The sequence below is a fragment of the Mercurialis annua genome, linkage group LG7, assembly GCF_937616625.2.
Source record: "Mercurialis annua linkage group LG7, ddMerAnnu1.2, whole genome shotgun sequence".
Lineage (NCBI taxonomy): Eukaryota > Viridiplantae > Streptophyta > Magnoliopsida > Malpighiales > Euphorbiaceae > Mercurialis > Mercurialis annua.
In genome coordinates, this window is record NC_065576.1 from 48,633,089 (window position 1) to 48,653,881 (window position 20,793).

General features: G+C 40.1%; 3 protein-coding genes, 1 long non-coding RNA gene and 1 other non-coding gene across 6 annotated transcripts; 3 read left to right on the forward strand and 2 right to left on the reverse strand.

Annotated features, from left to right (window-relative positions):
* Positions 1-1,024: 1,024 nt before the first annotated feature.
* On the forward strand, positions 1,025-5,980 carry LOC126654446 (uncharacterized). 2 transcript variants are annotated; one of them, XR_007632618.1, is made up of 4 exons: positions 1,025-1,682; positions 2,157-3,172; positions 5,291-5,432; positions 5,511-5,980. It is a non-coding gene; the product is annotated as an uncharacterized LOC126654446 (long non-coding RNA). The 2 variants fall into 2 exon arrangements; XR_008789559.1 differs by lacking the exon at positions 1,025-1,682 and having other exon boundaries at positions 2,736-2,893; positions 3,009-3,172.
* Positions 2,803-2,905, forward strand: LOC126658892 (U6 spliceosomal RNA). Its single transcript, XR_007634459.1, has one exon. It is a non-coding gene; the product is annotated as a U6 spliceosomal RNA (small nuclear RNA).
* Positions 3,794-5,708, reverse strand: LOC126654445 (vignain-like). The gene is made up of 4 exons (XM_050348302.2): positions 5,264-5,708; positions 4,459-4,691; positions 4,230-4,370; positions 3,794-4,139 (listed from the first exon to the last, which is right to left on the reverse strand). Exons 1-4 carry the CDS (start codon positions 5,706-5,708, stop codon positions 3,897-3,899), a joined length of 1,062 nt encoding a protein of 353 aa, XP_050204259.1. The 3' UTR covers positions 3,794-3,896.
* Positions 5,981-8,301: 2,321 nt separating the features above from the next.
* On the reverse strand, positions 8,302-9,339 carry LOC126654762 (uncharacterized). Its single transcript, XM_050348734.2, has 2 exons — positions 9,181-9,339; positions 8,302-8,622 (listed from the first exon to the last, which is right to left on the reverse strand). The coding sequence occupies exons 1-2, from the start codon at positions 9,283-9,285 to the stop codon at positions 8,533-8,535; spliced, it is 195 nt and encodes a 64-aa protein (XP_050204691.1). The 5' UTR covers positions 9,286-9,339; the 3' UTR covers positions 8,302-8,532.
* A 5,150-nt stretch (positions 9,340-14,489) lies between these two features.
* Positions 14,490-16,668, forward strand: LOC126657288 (uncharacterized). The gene is made up of 3 exons (XM_050351954.1): positions 14,490-14,885; positions 15,041-16,536; positions 16,655-16,668. The coding sequence occupies exons 2-3, from the start codon at positions 15,165-15,167 to the stop codon at positions 16,666-16,668; spliced, it is 1,386 nt and encodes a 461-aa protein (XP_050207911.1). The 5' UTR covers positions 14,490-14,885; positions 15,041-15,164.
* The last annotated feature ends 4,125 nt before the right edge of the window (positions 16,669-20,793 follow it).

Genomic DNA, 20,793 nt, shown 5'->3' on the forward strand with positions numbered 1-20,793 from the left:
GATAAAGTTAATGATAAAAGGTTACGATACAACTATGATAAAGTACGTCATGATAATATTATGATAATACTTTTATGATACTGTTATGATAAAGTATATTATGATGATGTTATGATAATTTTTATAACGACGAATGATAATAGTATGACAAAGTTAACGATAATAGTATGATAACGTACGAAAAATAATTTTTTTACAGAAATATTATGATACCGAGATGATAATATCACTGCTGCTTTTATGATAATATTATGAAAAAAAATTGTGATACCAATATGATAATATCAATGCTGTTTTTTTAGATCTAGATCTGAAAGATCAAATTGCGAGATAAAAAATAATGATACGTAAATAATTGGAAATTTTTAAAATAAAATTATAAGATTGAAGATGACGATAAATTAAAAAAACAGTGAAAGTGAAAAATATAGGGGAAAAAAGGAAGAAAGAAAAAGAAGAAAAGTGGAAGAAGAGAGAGAGAGAAAGAAAAAAAATGGAAAGAGAAAGAAAGATACTCCCTCCGTCCCGTAAAGATAGAAAAAGCACCAATTTTACAAGAATTAAGAAAGTAGTTATTTATAGTTAACTTGTGATAATTTGTCTAAATTACCCTTTGTAATCAATTAGTTATGTACATTTCCCAAAGCCACTTTACTAATTATAGCACTTACAACTCATTTATTTATCTTTTCAAAATATGCATTTAATGTTTTATGATAAGCATGTAGGGGTATTTTGATAATTTTTAACTTAACTAACTCCACTTTTTCTATTTTTATGGGATAAAAAAAGGTGGTACTTTTTCTATCTTTACGTGACGGAGGGAGTATAAAAGAAAGAAAGTGTCAGGTCATGCATTCTATATGTTAGAATAAAATCATTAACCTTTGACCACGTAGAGTAAAAATAAAATATCTAAAAAGTTGTGATGTATTTTTTATATCTTTTCCGTATTGAGGTATATTATCCCATTATTCTTGTTTTTGAGGTAAATTTGTAGGCCAAACCCATACTAAGACCTTGTACTATATGATTTTTGTTTAGATGGCCCCTATCTCGAAAAACTTATTTGTCCAGTCCCTTTACTAATATTTTTAGCGATTTTAATGCCTTTTTAAAGAGAGTGTATCCCACTCTCCGTTAAATAACAAAATTTGCCGTTAACTAATAAAATTGCCGTTAACTCTAAAAGTATATTTGTATAATAAAGTCAAATAATGCCACATCACAATTCTTTTAATAATAAATGAAAACTGACAGGGGTAAAGTTGGTATTTAACCATCTCCTCCAACCAATTCATCGTCTTCTCCAAATTTCAGCAACCTTAACCACAACATACCTCCACTATCCTTTCTCCAAATCCCAGCCACCATAACCATAACGCACCTCCACTATCCTTTCTCCAAATCTCATCCACATAAATGAAGACATCCTGTCAAAATCTTACAAACTCAACGACCACCACCTCATCGTCAAGCTTCCTACGCCGTGGCTACTCATTCGAGTCCGTCCTTGATTGTAAGGTCGTCATCCTAGGCTTTCGCTCTTATCCTGAAACTAAACCCCTTGTATCATTACAAAATCATAGTTAAAAACATTGATACCAGACTCTTCGATACACGATGTCGCTCTCAGTTGTAATCGATCTTTAGACAACAATTCACCTTGCGCGGCATGTACTGTAAGATTATCGAGGAACCTTGCATCGTATTTGACCAATTTTTTATTTTTTATTTTGATTTTTGTGATTTTGGGTGTTGGGTTATTGGCTTATTGCTAATAATTTGTCGGTATTTATTTAAGAGGAGAGAATACAAACTTGGTGATGGATTTGGTGAAGTTGCTCTGATATTTGTGGTATTCGATTGTTTCAAATGGATGAACTCTATTTTGAATCGATTTAATCTGTTTCGAAGCGATAGTAATGAATTTGTATTCGGTGACGTTGCTCTCTGTTTTGAAGAGAAATTGACATGGTCGTGATGATCATCATGTTGAGCATAGTTTAGTAATGTGAAGAATTATCTGTGTAACGAAACAAACCCAGTTCTTGCTAATTAATTGTTTTCTTGTTATCAACTGTTTTAATTTCTTCATCCCTATTATTAATCTATATATGATCTTACACCTGTGAAAATCGCCGCCGCTTGAGAAGAGGAAGGAGCTGTTGCCGTGGAAGCCAAAGACGCCGCCGTTAGATCAGATTTAGAGGTGGCCGTTGTGGGAGGAGAGAGAAGCTGCCTTGGTGTCTAGAGATTTTGTAACTGCTTGCGTGGTGGAGCTGTTGAGCGCTGGAGGCTGCTGCTTGTGGAAGACCTGCTGCCGTGGATCTTGAAGTAGCTGGGGCTGCTGGACGTGGAATTTTTTTTCCATCTGGATATTATTTTTTTCCCATGTGGATTTCATGTCACATTCCTTTTCTTACACACTCTCACTAAACGGAGATTGAGATACACTCTCTGCATTCCGTCCAGATAAGGGCATTAAAATCGCAAAAATGTTAGTAGAGGGACTGGACAAATAAGTTTTTCGAGATAAGGACTACCTGAACAAAAGTCGTATAGTACATGGGCTTTAATATGGGTTTGGCCAAATTTGTAAGGACCCCTTAAGTTTTAGACATGTGGGATGTATCATGTTGGGTTCATTCAGCTACTTGATATAGATTTTGGGCCTAAAAGTAAATAACGGGCTACAAAAGCCTAATCTGAAATGGCATTTACGCTAGACATATAATCCCACATCGTTCAAATTAAAGCTTTCATAAGACTTAATAAACAAATGCGCGAACAGCTCTGTTTGTCCCTTCGGGGACATCCGATAAAATTGGAACGATACAGAGAAGATTAGCATGGCCCCTGCGCAAGGATGACACGCATAAATCGAGAAATGGTCCAAATTTTTTTTCTTCCCGATTTCTTACTGTTTTCATCAGTCACGCATTACATCAAACACATTGTGTGCATTCCTTTGAGTTGATTTTCAGCCGTTTTGCTTATTTATTTAGCTCTGTGGATGGTGATTTTGGTTCGGTTCAGCTCTGATTCTCCATGTTCCTGGTCTGATTACCAACAGCAGGTCAGTTTATACTTCTCTCAAACTTCGTGGATGGTGATTTTGGTTCGGTTCAGCTCTGATTCTCCATGTTCCTGGTCTGATTACCAACAGCAGGTCAGTTTATACTTCTCTCAAACTTCGTTTTTTGTTTATGATGTGCTTTATCAGCTTATTTATGGCTTTTGTTAGTTCATAATTTTCTTTTGTTCTCATGTATTTACATTATTAGCATAATTATAACAATGAAAACACAAGTAAACCTAGGGTTTTAATCGACTCGAACCAACTCGAAAGCTATTCACAATTTATTATTCAAAATTGTCTCGATTAATATCGAGTCAAACTCGAGTTAATTACTGAGTCGAGGTCCAAAATATTTGATCCCATAAGCTCGTGAGCGTAATCGAATTTTAGTTAATTTACTTTATTACCCTTTATAATTATATATATTCACATATATATTTATTTTGAATATTTATAAAGATAATCGAATCGAGTCGAACTCAAGACACATATTTTAACTTTTTAAGGAGTTCGAGCTCGAGGTCGAATCAAATTTTAAACTTTAAATGTTAGAGGCTAGTCAAATTCGAACTCAGCGGCATTTTGAATCGGCATGATTACCAACACTTGACATTCAATTAACTGAATCAAATACTTGTAAAGATTTAATTGATGTGTTTTTAATTTCAATAGCTCAGTTTGTTGGATTTAACTTCATTCAATAACACTCAAATTGATCTTTATTTAAATAAAAAAAACATTTATTTTGATATGACAAGCACCACCTAACATAGCTTATAATAATGAAGGCACAAACATAACATAAAAATTGAATTTAGAGCTCATCCTTGGCAAGAGAAATTGGGTTCTTGATAGGGTAAGATGCTTCCAAAGTTATACCACAAATTCCCTCTTCTGCCTCAATTCCTCTTTCCATCCTTAAAAATCCATTTTCTCCCCATTCACTGCCCCATGAATTCTTCACTATCCAATACTTCGTTCCGTCTTGAGCCACTCCGTATCCTACCAATGCCACCCCGTGGTTCAGCTCCGTTCCGCAGTCTCCCGTGAACACTCCCTGCAATTTTAAAAACCGTTCATTTTTTGTAATTTTAACATAAATTTTCAATTTTGGCAATTTAAAACACGAATAATTGCAAGAACTTGCCTCGGAGTAGAACTGAAAATCCCGCCCACCGGCATCAATAGCGATCGAAATAGGTTGATTAGCAACAGCTTTCATCAAAGCAACCTCATCATTTGCAGGCACCATTTCATATCCATCAATAGTCACCATCGGAGCATTCAACTACAAATTAAAATAGCATTAATAATAATATAATAATTATTAATAAATTTAATTAATTAATTTGTTTGGATAAATTAAAATAATTAACCTTGGCAGAGTCACAAGATCCATCTCTAGCTCCATAAGGATAATTAGTTTCTGTGGTTAATCCACCATTTTTCTCAATGAAATTGAAAGCTTGTTCCATTAATCCTCCATCACAACCATGGTTAGCAGAGTTGCAATCAACCAGCTCTTGCTCTGATAATGAGACTAATTCTCCTGATTTAATTTTGTTGATTCCTTCCACTGCTGCTACACTTGAAAATGCCCAACAACTTCCTGCAACAGTATTAATAATTTCCGGGAAGTTAATTACTCAGGAAGTTAGTATTGCCGGAAATAGGTATTTACTTTACTTCGTTTACTTACTAACTTTATGAAAAGTTGTATTTTATTTTTAATTAACTAAGATGTAATGACAATACTATTCTCAAGTAACTAGCTAATCTAATTAAATTTAGGATTTAACTGAAACTTTTATCGATTTAACTAGAAAAGTAGAATTTATCTAACTTTTATTAGGGAAGCCATTTTTCTAGTCATAACGAAGTCAATACCTCAATTTACCGGGAAGTAAAAGGGAAAAAAAATAAAAAATAAATACTGCTTTTCGGCAAGTTAGACATTTTTAGTCGACCCTGTCATTTTTTCTTGTTGAAAAATAGCGCTGATGCGACAACTAGACACTTCACAAATAAAGATTCTGATCTTAACTTTTTTATTTTTTATATGATTTGCCAAGAAATGATAAAATAAATCAAAATCTAATTTAAATAAAAGTATATACTAAAAGAACAGATCATAAAATATTTGAACAAGACCTTGAACTTGAATGAAATAGTAAAGCTTACCACATTTGCCTTGATCTTTAACTGCAGTAACAGCTCCTTTCTTCCTCCAATCAACAAACGCCGGAAGATTATCGGTATCCTCATGGCTAAACCGAGTTAGCCTCCTCGGACCATGGAGCATCCTATAATGGCTAACTTTGGAGCCACCATAGTGTTGAATGAACTCATGGTTAGTCATGTCAGCAAACTTGTTCAATTTCAGCTTATAAGGCTTATCCTTTTGGTTCACATTGTGAATATGTTTCAGGTTTTCTTTGAACACATTGAAACGTTGAGCTTTCTCCGTGAGGCTTCGAGAGACGGTGTGGTGGCTACGCCATCGCTCGTATAAGCTCCGAAGACTCTCTTCGGAAGCTAAATCTTCGTCTTTGTAGTCGAAACTCTGAGCTACCTTCAGGAGCAGGACTAAGGAAAGTGCTAACAGGATAATGTTTTTAGTATCCATAATGAATACTTGACTTAGTAGAATCAAGAAATGGGTTTGTTGCCTTATTGGTTGATATAGCTTAGTAGTGCGAGGATGTTCTTATATACTACTCGTAAGCGGTTTAAGAGCCGAACCGGACTGGCTGGTTCAACTAGTTCAATGTAAACCAAAGATGTGTCTGATTTGGTTTTCTTTTTTAAACGAAACCACAGCTCAAACTCTTTGAACCGAAAAAATAGCAAAACCAAAAACTATCGAACCAAAAAATCATCCAATTGCTTATTTACTAATTTTCTGTTTATTTACTAGTTAGAAATTTATGTATGTGCTTAAAATTTTGAGTAAGGTGTCAACGTGATTCCTAAATTTATGTACGTGCTTAAAATTTTGAGCAAGGTGTCAACGTGATCCCCTGCTTCGGCATCAGTTAACTCCCACTTAACTATTTTAATTAATGTATGACAAGTATTTTTATTTTTAAGTTAATTAACTCTCAAACTGTACAAAATGAACACATTCAAGGACCGTAATCACCCAATTTGCAGGTTAAGTGATCTAAAAGTAGAGAGTATTGTCCATTATTAACTTAAATGGGTGAGCATAAGTTAATTAATTATGACGCACAAGTCCAAATACCGCAGTAATCCTTTGTTCTTATCTAATTGAACCGTGAATTGGTGGCCATACTGGTTCAACCAACGATTCAGTTTTCAAAACACTGCTTGCAGAGAAGATATGGGCTCATAGCTTTTTAAACACCTTTATCCACAAATGTAGCATAAAGTAATAAGAGGTTAAGGATAGAAAAAGATGGCTATACATAAATGATGGCAAAAGATTGGGATATTAAGTCATTAACAGGTTTTAAAGACAAGAAAGAGAAGAAAAAAGTGTATTCTTTTCCAGGGTTAGTTGTCTGTTTCTATGATGAAGCTTGGTCCTTTCTTGAACCAACATGCCAATCTCGTTCCTATTGCTTAACTTGTTTGAACAAAGAGAAAGCGATGATCGAATCGGTGCCGTAATTTAATAGAAAGAGGCTATCAAGTACACCGATTACATGTTTTCATGGAGGAGTTTGTTACAGAATCAGAGGCAAAGGTATAGAATCTATAGATAAGATTCGTAGCTTCGTATACGAATGTAGATAAGATTAGTAGCTTCATATACAAGATTTAGAAACCATATAATTTAGCTTCCGAATTTGGACATCTCCGGGAACATTTACACAATTTCGAAACTTTATACTGTTAACATATGCTTTAAAAGAAGTCCTTTCACAATTTCATTACCATTTTAAGAGAAAAATATCATTCCATTAACATTTCAAGAAAGAAATATCATTTCCATTTGCTGCAACACAGTTTGGAGCAAATATTTTCTAATAGCTTTCTTTTCTTTTTGTGCTGCAGAAATGTTGGATAATATCTCAGCTTCTAGTTTTAGAAACTTTCAAATCTATTGAAATTTGGAAATTTTATTGCGATTTCGACATAAAAATAAAAAAAGCCCTGGAAATCTGAAGTTAATTGAGCTCGGTTCGCTGTCTTGTGCATTTTCATTAGAAGCAAAGATTGTCACTGACGAGTATGCATTTTCATTAGAAGCAAAGATTGTTAATTGAGCTCGGTTCGCTGGAATGACGAGTATGTCATAACTCACCCCTAGAGTCCCAGACTCCCAATATACAGCATCCCGCGCACTTATTCTTTAGTAAACGATTAGGATTACATGTTGAAAACAAACGCTTGACATTTTTACTTTTTCATAATTTTAACAGAACCAACACTTTCCGACTGCTTACCACAAAAAGTTAACAGATAGAAGACTGGAAAGAAGCACAGGAAAAGAGAAAAAAAACACAAACCAAGCAACATCTGATCTGTCACGTACATAGGAAAAAATACCATTTCTAATTTCGTATATGAAATAGATTTATAAAAACAGAATTTGTGCATCAAGAACAAAATTTCTCTTTCACAGCATTTTATGGTAGGTTCTTAAACATGTTGCGACGCAACTAACCATGGCTATCTTTGTTAGCCTAAACTTGGTTTTAGGTCTATGAATATTTTTCATCCCAATACCTCTGTGGCATCCTAGTAAAAGTAGGTCTTAAAGAAATTGCAGGCAGACACTGAATTACTCGCAACTTCCAGCAACAATTTCTAAATGACGATCATAATTGCTAATTGAACACATAGCAATTACATGTAAAAAGTCAAAAAAAAAAAAACAAGTCTTCTTACTTACTGGCCATGTAAAACGGTAACATATACAGGAGACACGGCGAAACAACGTTATTTTAAGATTTCCTATGTTAAAAATGTAGTTTCGTGTCCGAAACAACAAGTTTCCAACACGATTCTGAGACGAAAACATTAATTGAATGAAGTGTCTGTGCCACATAGCTCTATGGTTTATCTAAACTTGAAACATACAAAATTAATATCAAGCTAATCTCACTTAAAGCTTCTATCAACATGAGCAAAGAAACATAACAGTACCAAAGAGGCATTATGTGTATCAAATTGAAAACAAAAATACATCAGTCTTGTTCCAAGTTAAACGATCAGTAAGCTTCTGACAGGAAGTTAGGAACACAACAAAAAGCAGATGAAATTACAGATTCCATTAACTTCGGATGATAGAAACAAGTTGAAATCTATAAAATATAGTAATTATTCACCCATGACAATCATGGCCATCAGCTCATCAGAGAATTTATACTTATGAGTTATGAGAAGCTATATCCGACGCAATAAATTGAACACAAAATCCAAGAAAAACAAGAGACAATACAAAATAGAGAGAGCAGCCACTGGCATTACAAGATTAAGCACTAAGCAAGAGATTCTCCCCTCTCTTTAGCTTGTTGAAGCAGCTCTCCCCTCACTCTCCTGATCTCTGCTTCTTTCTCCAATCTCTCTTGCTGTCACATGCAAAACACGTTACCACTACAAACATAAGCCGAATTGAACTAAAATCTCGCAAAATCATGTGCACGAGCTGAATCGAACAGAAATCTTCCAGACCTATGTTGGATATACTCGGAAAATATAGAAATGCAGGAATCCAATTCCGCTAGATTGTATTATTAAATTCTAAAGCTTTGGAAGCTCATTGTCAACACAATTCAGTCTTTCAAGTCAACTTCGAAAAATCGAGGCTTTTGAAAGAAATTAATCATTTTGACAAGATTAATTTCTTTCAAAATGAAATTGTTTGATTTTCATTCAAGATTTGATGAGCTTGAATAACAAATTGATTTCGACATTATAACCGAGTTCCAAATGCATTCAATGTTCAAATTCTAGGAGTTCCCAACAAAATTGGGCAAAACCCAATAATCCAAAAGCAAAAAATCCAACAACTTGAAATTTAATTATTCAAGAAACCTAACATCTAAGCTTTCCCAATAAATCTAATACTAAATTAATCAAGATTCATAAAATGTAACACTATAAAAAAAATTAGGGTTTGTTTATACCTTCTCGTCCTGATGAAGAGCGATCCAGACATGAACTTTATCCATAGATTGCCAGAATATAAAAGCTCCCAATGTCATTGCAAAATACGTTCCTGTTTTCACCATTTTTCTTCTTCTTCTTCTCAATTCGATCAATCAATTAACAATTTAACCACATCTGTATGTGTATTTCATATTTCCAGACATAGGTGGATTAAACGACGTAGTTTATGTCATGAGTAACGTGCATACTTCATTAGCCCATGGGCCTAATGGATTCAAAATGTGGATGATTCTCATGTCTAGATCCATCTAACTTAGTCCAAATACGAACTATTTTATGTAAAAAAATAGTATTATTTTTCACAAACAATTTATTTTTCTAAATTCTTATATATAATGGGGGAATATTTAATGAGACTGAGCGGTTTGCTTAGAAAACAATTCCATTTAATTCACTTAATTCGGGTTTGGTTGGTTTGGTCGATTTTATTAAAGAAATAAAATAATTTAATTGATTCAGTTTTAGTTAAACCAGTTGATTTTAACCAAACCGAGCACTAAGTGTATCCTAATCTAATGAGAGAGAATATCTAAAAAATATTGATACTTTCCATGAGGTTAATTCTAATAGATGCTTGTAAAATCACATGATTTAGCCCAATTTCGTATTTGTTGTGTAATTATACCATTTTTGAAAATAATTGTCAATCATGTCATTGTTGATCCAAAATATTTTAATCACAAATTCTGACATGTCACTTAAAATTGAACCGAACCATTTATGACCTTTGCTCCAAAAATAAAACTGGCCAACTAATTTTTAAGGTGATTAAGAGTTCGGTTCGAATTTTAGTTGACATATTAGCATTTCTTATAATTAAAATTTTTGACTCAGCTATGATATGACCGGCATATGGCAAAATTTAAAATTATTTTAAAAATTAACTATAATTGACACAATAAATAAAAAATCAGATTAAGTAAGACGATTTTAAAGGAACAGATTAGAATTGATCTTAACCGTAAAATATTGGTATTTTTAAGACATTTACCCATTTGATAAATAATGCTGGCCAAATCAATTCAAAGTGGAGTTTGAATGAGTCTATACTCTATATTACTATATGATGGATATCACACCCGAAACAGTACCAGAAGACAGTGGCATGACACAGATCCAGAACGGATAGGACCAGTCACAGGTCCTTGACCCAGTACTTAACGATAACTAACTAATAGCTCGGATAAGTCCAGCTTCCCTGAAGATCAGGGATAAGGACGAAGAACATCTCATCATATCCAGAAGATGAGATCAGAATAAAGGAGAAGACTCCTAGTACAGCACAATGACTATGGTGTATATAAACCAAGCCCTAAGTCAGGTAAACCTAATTTCACTCATATTCACTCTCAACACTACTCCAAACTATCTGACTTAGGCATCGGAGGGTATTCGAGCCAACACCGGCTCGAATCCTTCTAACCTATCTTCTTTTGTAGGTTGGATCAAACTCAGACCGGCAGTTCAAGAACCATTATTTGGCGCCGTCTGTGGGAACGATCAGTTCGTTTTCTACGTACTTAAAAATTCTTAATTTTGGTTTCTTGCCGAGAGAATGAATAACGAGGAAGAACCACCGCCACCAGGAGTGGTGGTAACGACGGGAGCTCTTCCCATAAGCAGCGGCCCAATTCTTCCCCCTATAGCTAGCACCGGAGGAAGAATTGCACCAGGAGTCAACCTCACTCCCCCAACAACAGGAGTACCGTACGACATTACTCCACCGCCCCTGAGAAGGGGGATTCTGGGACAGACGCAGTCCCCATGGGGTTACTACACCCCCCAGTATCAAGCACCTCTGTCGTATCCGCAATCAGGATGGTACCCAGGATATCCCCCTTGGAGTTATCCCAATTACCAAGGATACCAAAGACCAGTCCAACCAATTCCGTTCCCGTCGTTAGACGCAGAAGGGACGGTGACATCAACTACGACTGTTCCGCCATATGTACCGCAAGGCGTACCATTGCCTCCATTGTACCATGAAGCAGTAATGAAAAGTGTTAATGATTTTCAGGATTACTTGGTGGGACTAGCCAACCAGTCAGCAGAACGACATGCAGGGAAGGAAGCACAACCTACGATCCCAGTGGAGAGACGCAGACTCGAAGCCCAGACGCAAGATAGAGGAGCGAAAGAAGGAGCGAGGAGAGGGCGATCTGAACCAGTGCCTCAGCGAAAAGACGCAGATAAAGATAAGGCGGATGCCCGTCCACAGAACAAAGAAGGAGAATTGGGGAACAAAGAGAAGGATGCAGGCGCAGAGAAAACAAAGAGCAATCGGATCTACCTTGACGATGATCGCGGGTCCAAGGAGGCCGTATCAGCGCAGAAAAAGAAGAAGGCCGGAGAGAAAGACAGAGAAAGCCACTCCTCAAACAAGAGAAGAGGAGCAGAGGAGCAAATAGACATCGAGGAAAAGATCAATAACGCAATGAGAAAATTTCGAGAGGAAGGAAAGGGAGGAGATGAAGACAAGGAGGACGAAGACTCACCCCTCAAATCTGAAATTCAACTGGTACGGTTCCCTTCGAGATTTAAATTACCAACATTTGACTCTTTTGATGGAACAGGAGACCCGAAGAGCCACATCTCTAAGTTCAAAACAATTATGATGCTACAAGACGTGACAGACCCAATGCTCTGTAGAGTGTTCCCAGCAACGCTGCAGGGTTCGGCACAGAAGTGGTACTCACACCTCAAAGCTGGCTCAATCGGTTGCTTCTCTGATTTGGCCACAGGATTCAAAGCACGTTTCCGGACTAACATTCCCTTACAGAAAAATTCCAGTGACTTGCGAAAGTGCAAACAAGGAGACCAAGAAACGCTGAAGAACTTCGTCGAAAGATTCAATAAAGAGGCAGTCCAGATCGAAAATCTCAACCACGACACAGCCATAGAGGCTATGAAGATGGGAACCCGATTCGAAGAACTCCGAGACAAAATCCTGATGAAAAAACCAACGACCTTCCAGGACTTGATGCTGATAGCACACAAATATGTGGAACTAGACGAAGCAAGAAGAACCCTAACAAAGCAGTCGGAGACAACGAAGCAAGATAGCCCCAGGTACCGAGGAAAGAAGGAAGAAGAGAGACCTCGGACACAGAGATTTGGAGGGCTGAGCAGACCTTACGATTTCACGCCATTGAATCGAGCCCCAGTCTATATACTCAACTGGATGAAACAAAATCGAGTGCTGTTTAATACCCCCAGAAGGATGGACCCAGACAAAGAACGGGACAAGAGCAAGTATTGTCGTTTTCATGAAGGTTACGGCCATGACACAGATCGTTGCTGGGACCTTAAAAGAGAAATAGAACAGCTAATCCAATCCGGCGTGCTAAGAAAATTCGCCCACGAAAAGACAGGAGAAAAAAGGAAAGGAGACACCATAGAAAAAGAAGAACAGACGAAGAAAGCCAAAGAGGTCGCAGGGGTAATACATGTCATTGAAGGAGGAGACCCTTATAGCAACTCCCAAAAGAAGAAGAGGAACCGAAGAGGCTCTGCGACGATCTTCGCAATCGAAAGGGAAGTAACACAAGAAGTCTCATTCGGCCCCGAAGATGGCGGACATGTGCGAGGACCTCATAATGACGCATTGGTGATAGAGGCTGTCATAAGAAACCACATGGTTAAACGCATCTTGATAGATGAAGGAAGTTCGGTGAACTTACTAACCCTAGAGGCCTTCAAGGAGATGAAAGGATCAATTACTGATTTACGAAGAGCGTCTGTCCCACTCATCGGACTCGGAGGAAAGCCGATACGGCCAGAAGGAACTGTGAACCTGTATGTAGAGCTAGGAGAGAAGACCGAAGGGCCACTCAAGAAACTGCATGCCCAGTTCAACGTGGTGGATCTACCTCTAGCATACAATGGAATCTTTGGCAGACCTTTCTTGTACCAATCAAGCGCGGTAACCAGTATTAGGTTACTGACATTAAAGATGCCTACCCCAGAGGGAACAGTGGTAGTAAGGGGAAGCCAAGAAATGGCCAGGGAATGCTGCATGATAACAACGGAAGATAGAGAAAGCCTACCAATTGCCACTTTCCCAGGGATAGTCGTAGACGAAGAAGAAGTAGAAGGCGCAGAACCAGTCGGAGACATGGAGGACTTCAAAATAATTGCGAACAAGATAGTGAAGATAGGGACAGAGGTCCCAAAAGAAGTAAAAGAAAAAATACAGTCCGTCCTACAAAACAACTCAGAGTCATTCGCCACGGAGCCAACAGAAATCAAAGGAGTCGACCCAGAAGTGGCTTCACACAAGCTAAACATAAAACCAGGGAGCAGACCTGTGGTGCAAAAGAAACGGCGATTCACAGAAGAAAGACAAAAGATCATCGCGGACGAAGTTAGAACATTGGAAGCGGCTGGTTTCATCCGAGAAGTGTTTTACCCAGACTGGTTAGCGAATGTCGTCCTAGTAAAGAAGTCAAATGGAAAGTACCGAATGTGCGTGGATTTCACTGACTTGAACAAGGCTTGTCCAAAAGACAGTTACCCGCTCCCAAGCATAGACCAGTTAGTAGACTCAACCGCGTGCTACCTCTTGTACAGTTTTGTAGACGCAGCGCAGGGGTACCACCAGATACCCATGGACAAAGAAGATCAGGAGAAGACTTCCTTTGTAACAGACCAGGGGACGTACTGCTACAACGTCATGCCCTTCGGACTGAAGAATGCAGGAGCAACGTACCAGAGATTGGTCAACTTCATGTTCAAAGATCAATCAGGAAGGAATGTAGAAGCCTACGTGGATGACATAATTGTGAAGAGCCTTACGGAGGAGACACACGCCCAAGACCTAGAAGAAACTTTCTCAGTCTTAAACAAATTCAGCATGAAACTCAACCCAGCCAAATGCGCCTTCGGGGTCAGAGCTGGTAAATTCCTAGGATACCTGATCAGCCAACGGGGCATAGAAGCTAACCCCGAAAAAATCCAAGCTATAGCAAACATGAAGCCTCCACAGAGCATCAGAGAGGTGCAGAAGTTGAATGGCCGTGTCACGGCTCTGGGACGCTTCATCTCTTCATCGGCTAAAAAATGTTTACCATTTTTTAAGCAGCTAAGGAATATGAAAAAATTCACTTGGGACGAAGAGTGCCAGAGAGCGTTCGAAAATCTGAAGTCTTTCCTGACCCAACCACCACTACTGAGCAGACCCATCGCGGGAGAGACGCTATACCTATACCTCTCAGTAGGGAAGGAGACAATCGCATCTGTTCTAGTCCGAGAAGAAGGGGAATGATAAACAGATAAACGGACCGAGAACAGCACATCTCGGACCCACCGAGATAGGCCAATCCACAGCACATCTCGGACCCGCCGATATAGGTCAAACATAACAAATAAGGCATACCAGAGACGGCTCACAACACATCTCGGAATCACCGATATATACCAAACGCAACTAATAAGAATAAACCGGAATGTCACGACATCACAAACCGATCAGAGCGATAACCTAAAGAGAGCATATCTTTTTAGTCACCGAGCACAACCATTCCGAACACACGGGACAAATCTGTCAGAACGTACTCTGACATTCCAGACACAACAGCTGCACAGACAAAGAGAATGAAGTCAGACCTGTCGGCCCAGACAAAGAGAAACAAAGGACTTAATATAAAAGGCAAAAGGAAAGTAGGTAAAAAGGTTAATTCTCTTTCTCTCTCTAAAACTCTTAGCCTCTTTTCATTTCTTATTCTTTCTCTCACTAAAGCAGTTACTAACTAGACCGTCGGAGTGGTTTGCCGGAATCCCCTTCCGGCACCCTTCTCACGGTTGTTTTGTACCTTGTAGGTACGGCCTAGAAGCGTTCATCAGAGATAGCTACGATTCAAGGTTACAAGTTATCATTTGGCGCCGTCTGTGGGAAAGAAAATAAGAAAGCTTCCCCCTTTCTATCCTTTTGGAAGCTAATAGGATGAGTAGAATAGAAGGAGATGATCCCGCAATCGGAGACAATAATACGCAGAGCAGTAGAACGGGAGAGGGGCTCAACGCGCCACCGAGAAGAGCTAGCGGCGAAAGCTCGTTTTGCCCGGTCACTACATCGATGGCGGGTGTTAACCCGAGCCCTATGTCAGGGGTTACCACTTATTACCCGTGGGGAATGCCATCGTCGAGTAACGTTCCTCCAACATCATACTCCACCCCTACGCACCAAACCACTCAAACTTTCTTACGACCAGGCGTAACCCCCATCAACCTCACATTCACCCCGAACTCCACCCCAGCACCTGGACAAACCACCACAGAAGTCCAAAATCCTACGCCAGCACAAATCCAAGAATACATCGAATTTCATACTCGGCAGCTAGCTTTCCTTCAACAGGTGCAACTGGTCCATACTCGACCAACAGCCCCAACTGCAACCCAGGATAACACTACCACTCCACCATACATACCAACCGCACCACCTCACCCACAGGAATTCTACCAAGGCCAAAAAACACCCGAGGAAGCAAACCGCGAGAAAAATCCACGAGAACAAAACCCAGAACCAGCACAGACCGGACATAAAACTCCAGAGGGGCATAAAAAGACACTAAAACGGGTGGAGATCGAGGAGAGCGTGCACAGCTCGGGTGCTGATTCCCCAAAGAAAAAGAACCTGGAGCAAGAAATCACCGAAAGGGTCAGAACCGAGATGGAAAAATTTAGAAGAAAAGAGCCGAGAAACACAAGCTTCCTGAACATCGGAAACCCTCTGTCGGCAGAAATACGAGAAGAACCCTTCCCCTTAAACTACAAAACACCGCAGTTAGACGATTACAATGGAACAGGGGACCCGATCACGCACTTGAGCTGTTTCCAAGTGGTCATGATGGTACAATGTTTGTCCGAAGCGGCTGTCTGCAAACTTTTCCCGACTACCCTAAAAGGACCAGCTGCCATCTGGTATCAAAGCCTGAAAGAAGGCTCCATCCGAAGCTTCGACGAGCTGGCAAGAGCTTTCCGAACACATTTCGCACCGAGCATACAACGAAAGAAAAAGTCCAGTGACTTAAAACTCTGCTACCAGAAGCCAGGAGAAAGTCTGCAGAGTTACATCGGCCGATTCAACGCAGAAGCGGTCGAAGTGGGAAATTTGAATGATGATACTGTGATAGACGCAATGAAAGACAACACAACAATGATGGCCTTCCGAGATAACCTGATAACAAACCCGGTACAAACTTACTCTCAGCTGATGGACCGAGCCTGGAACTACATAAATTTAGACGAAGAACAACGGCGAAAAGCCGCACAAACTACAACATCGTTCCGAACACCGAGGCCGAACTTCGATCAAAGTACCAGGCACGATAGATTCGGACCAAGGAACCAACAACAAGCCGTTCCGCCGCGAACAGACCCACACCGACCAATAAAAGTAGAAGACCAAGCTTTCATTCCACTCAATACCCCGAGATCACACATCTTGATGTGGATACAAAATAACAATGAGCCTGTGAGATACCCACCCAAACTACAATATGAAGGAGACAGGAAAAAATATTGTCAGTTCCATGACGGTCACGGCCATGTTACCGACGAATGCGGAAGCTTGAAAAAAGAAATCGACCGTTTGGTACAAGTCGGTCGGTTAAAAGACTTTGTAGCACAGAGCAAAAATTACAACTCGGGAGGAAGAAACCAAAGGGATAACAATGGAAAAAGAGAGGAAGCACCGCCACCAAAAAGACAAAACGTGTCAGGAATAATCAACACAATAGCAGGCGGAATGACGGACCCAGAATATAAACGAGGAAGACGGAAAAGGCAGAAGATGGTAATGAACATATCAATGGCGAAAACTATGCCAGAAGTGAGCTTCGGTCCAACTGACGGGGAAGGAATAGATTTTCCTCACCAGGACCCGCTGGTAATCTCGGGTTTGATAGAAAATTTTTGGGTAATGAGACAATTGGTAGACGAAGGAAGCTCAGTTAACCTAATCACGAAACAGGCATACCTCGGAATCGGCTGCTCAATACTGAATCTTAAAACAGTCAAAACCCCCTTAGTTGGCCTAGGGGGAACACCGATACAAGCCGAAGGAGTAGCAGAATTAACGGTAGAGCTGGGGAAAGAAAACGGATCCAAAGAAGGAGGCCTGGTCGGCATCACTAAGAAATTTAAAACACTGTTCATGGTTGTTGACATGCCACTTGCTTACAACGTCATACTCGGCCGACCTATGTTATACAGCACAGGAGCGGTCACATGCATTAAATACTTGTGTATGAAAATACCAACCGAGGAAGGAGTGGTAACAGTCAGGGGACGGCAAGACATAGCCAAGCAGTGCTACTTGGTATCAATGGAAGCGGTATCAGAGACACTAGCCATTGAAACAATGGAGATACCAGACTCGGATGAAGGAAAGCTCGAACCACACGGAAAGATAGAAAGAGTTAGCCTGGCAGGTATAACACCAAGATCGGTCCAATTAGGCGCAGAACTACCTAAGCCAGTAAAACAGGAGATAACCGACATGCTGATCAGAAACGAAGTCGAATTTGTCAATACACCAGGCGAAATAGAGGGAGTCGACCCGGCTATAATATCACATAAACTCAATGTCGACCCAAAGCACAAACCGGTCAAACAAAAGAAAAGAGCTTTCGCAATAGACAGACAGATCGCCATCAGAGCCGAGGTAGACAAACTGCTAGCAGCAGGTTTCATCAGAAGAGTATACTATCCGGAGTGGCTATCCAATGTCGTGCTCATAAAAAAGCCGAACGGAAAGTGGAGACTGTGCATAGATTTCACAGATCTAAACCGAGCATGCCCAAAAGACAGCTACCCCTTGCCAAATATCGACCAGTTGGTCGACTCAACCAGCGGCTACGAAGTGTACTCGTTCATAGACGCAGCCCAAGGATACCACCAAATCCCAATGCACAAAGACGATGAAGAAAAAACAAGCTTTGTTACCGACAACGGCACATACTGCTACAAACAAATGCCATTCGGACTAAAAAATGCAGGGGCAACATATCAACGTCTAATGAATTTCGTGTTCAAAAACCAGATTGGTCGCAATATGGAAGTTTATGTGGACGACATCATCGTCAAGTCCAAAAAAGTAGAAGATCATGCGAGAGACTTGGAAGAAGTCTTTACAAAGCTAAAGAAATACAAACTCAAGCTAAATCCAGACAAGTGCGCCTTCGGAGTCCCAGCAGGAAAATTCCTAGGATACCTCATCTCCCAGAAGGGTATCGAGGTAAACCCAGAAAAAACAAAAGCAATCCTAGATATGAAGGCGCCAAAATCAGCTAAAGAAGTTCAGAAGCTAAACGGAAAAATCACAGCCCTCGGTCGATTCGTGTCCAACTCGGCCAAAAGATGTCTCCCATTCTTTAAAACATTGAGAAATGTGAAAAAGTTCGAATGGACCGATGAATGTCAACAATCTTTCGAAGAACTCAAGGAATTCCTGAGTTCACCACCATTACTCGGAAGACCGGAAACCGGAGAAGTATTATACCTATACTTAAGTGTCACTAATGAAACAGTGGCATCGGTACTGGTGAAGGAGGAATTGACCGAGCAAAAGCCGGTATATTACACAAGCAAGGTGTTGAAAGGTCCCGAGATCCGATACAGTAAGATTGAGAAGTTTGCACTCGCATTGGTTTTAACAGTGGAAAAGCTAAAAAGATACTTTCAAGCTCACACTGTCGTAGTCCGAACAAACCAACCCCTACGAAAAGCACTGGCAAGACCGGAAACATCAGGACGGCTAATCAATTGGTCAGTCATGATAGGATCATACGACATCAAATACGAGCCGCGAACAGCAATGAAAGCCCAGATCTTAGCCGACTTTGTAGCCGAAACAACAACACACGACCAACCCACCGAAGTAGACAAGGGTCTTACCAGCTGGACACTGCAGGTCGATGGGGCATCAAATATAACCGGAGCCGGAGCAGGCATAATACTAAGAGGACCACACAAAATCAAAATGCAACACTCAATCCACCTAAACTTCCCAGCAACCAACAATGCAGCAGAGTATGAGGCTTTGATAAATGGGCTGAGGATGGCTACAGTAGTGAAGACTGAATATGTCAAAATCCAGAGTGACTCTCAGCTAGTGGTTAATCAGGTACTCGGGACATACGAGGTAAAAGACCCAGAAATGAAAAAATACGTAGACCGGGTGAAAGAGCTACTTACAAAAATTACCGAAGAAGGCGGGAAATGGGAGTTGGAGCAAATCCCCAGGGAAGAAAACACCGAAGCAGACACACTAGCAAAGGCAGGAGCATCCAGAGAGATAATGCCGAGCATACCATGCTCAGTTCAAAACTTCAGCAGTATCCAAAATCCTGAAGCCACGTTCCTCATAAACCCTTTAGATCAGTGGATGGAGCACATCATTTCATACATCGAGAATGGGAATCTGCCCGAAGATAACAAAGCAGCAAAGAAAGTAAAACGCCGAGCACCACACTTCTCATACCGAGACGGGACTCTGTACAAAAAATCCTTTTCACACCCCTGGTCCAGATGCCTCACAGTAGAAGAAGGGAAATATGTATTGGCTGAGATACACGAAGGTATATGTGGGAGTCACATCTCGCATCTAGCTCTCTGCCGAAAAGCTGTTTTACAAGGTTACTACTGGCCGACACTGGCACAAGACGCAGCAAACTTGGTACAAAAATGCGAAAAATGTCAGTACCACCAAAACGTCCACCATCAGCCAACAGCGGAACAAAACCCAATAGTAAGCCCTTGGCCATTCAGCATGTGGGGAATAGACATTGTCGGGCCTTTTCCAACGGCAAGTGGACAGCGAAAATTTCTGATAGTAGCAGTTGACCACTTCTCAAAATGGGTAGAGGCCGAAGCTGTGTCCACCATAACAGAAGCGCGAGTTCGAAGCTTCGTCCGAAGAGAAATCATCTGTCGTTTTGGGATTCCAAAAACCATCATAACCGACAATGGAAAGCAGTTCGACAACAAAAACTTCAGAGAGTTCTGCAAGGAAAAAGGAATTGACCTAAGGTTCACTTCGGTCACCCACCCACAAAGCAACGGAATGACAGAAGTCACCAATCGGACCATTGTTAATGGCCTAAAAAAGCGCCTCGACGAAGCTAAAGGTCGATGGGCCGACGAGCTACACAATGTACTATGGTCATACAGAACCACCCCAAAAGCTGGCACAGGAAGAACACCATACAGTTTGACCTATGGGTGCGAAGCAATGGTACCAGTCGAAATTGGCATGCCCACCATCAGAGTACAATACTTCGACGAACAACAAAACAAAGAAAACACCAAAATTTGCCTCGATCTGCTAGAAGAAAGAAGAGATCAAGCATTAATGCACATCGAAGCATACAAACAAAGGATGGCAACATATCATAACAAACGAGTCAAACCTTTGACATTCGAAGTAGGCGACCTGGTACTACGACGAGCGGATATAGCAAGAGGAAACGCAGGCATCTCCAAGCTCGGAGCTAATTGGGAAGGGCCTTACCAAGTAAAGAAAGTAGGAAAAGGTGGAGCATACCACTTATCCTACATGTCCGGAAGAGACC

What these genes read in the sequence shown, in the direction of transcription:
- LOC126654762 (XM_050348734.2), bottom strand. Translation starts at nt 9,285, where the DNA reads ATGGTGAAAACAGGAACGTATTTTGCAATGACATTGGGAGCTTTTATA. An exon ending in CTCTTCATCAGGACGAGAAG is followed by an intron (nt 8,623 to 9,180) that starts GTATAAACAAAC and finishes TGCATGTGACAG; the next exon opens with CAAGAGAGATTGGAGAAAGA.
- LOC126654445 (XM_050348302.2), bottom strand. Translation starts at nt 5,708, where the DNA reads ATGGATACTAAAAACATTATCCTGTTAGCACTTTCCTTAGTCCTGCTC. An exon ending in GATCTTGTGACTCTGCCAAG is followed by an intron (nt 4,371 to 4,458) that starts GTTAATTATTTT and finishes TTTAATTTGTAG; the next exon opens with TTGAATGCTCCGATGGTGAC. An exon ending in ATTTTCAGTTCTACTCCGAG is followed by an intron (nt 4,140 to 4,229) that starts GCAAGTTCTTGC and finishes TTAAAATTGCAG; the next exon opens with GGAGTGTTCACGGGAGACTG.
- LOC126657288 (XM_050351954.1), top strand. Translation starts at nt 15,165, where the DNA reads ATGAGTAGAATAGAAGGAGATGATCCCGCAATCGGAGACAATAATACG.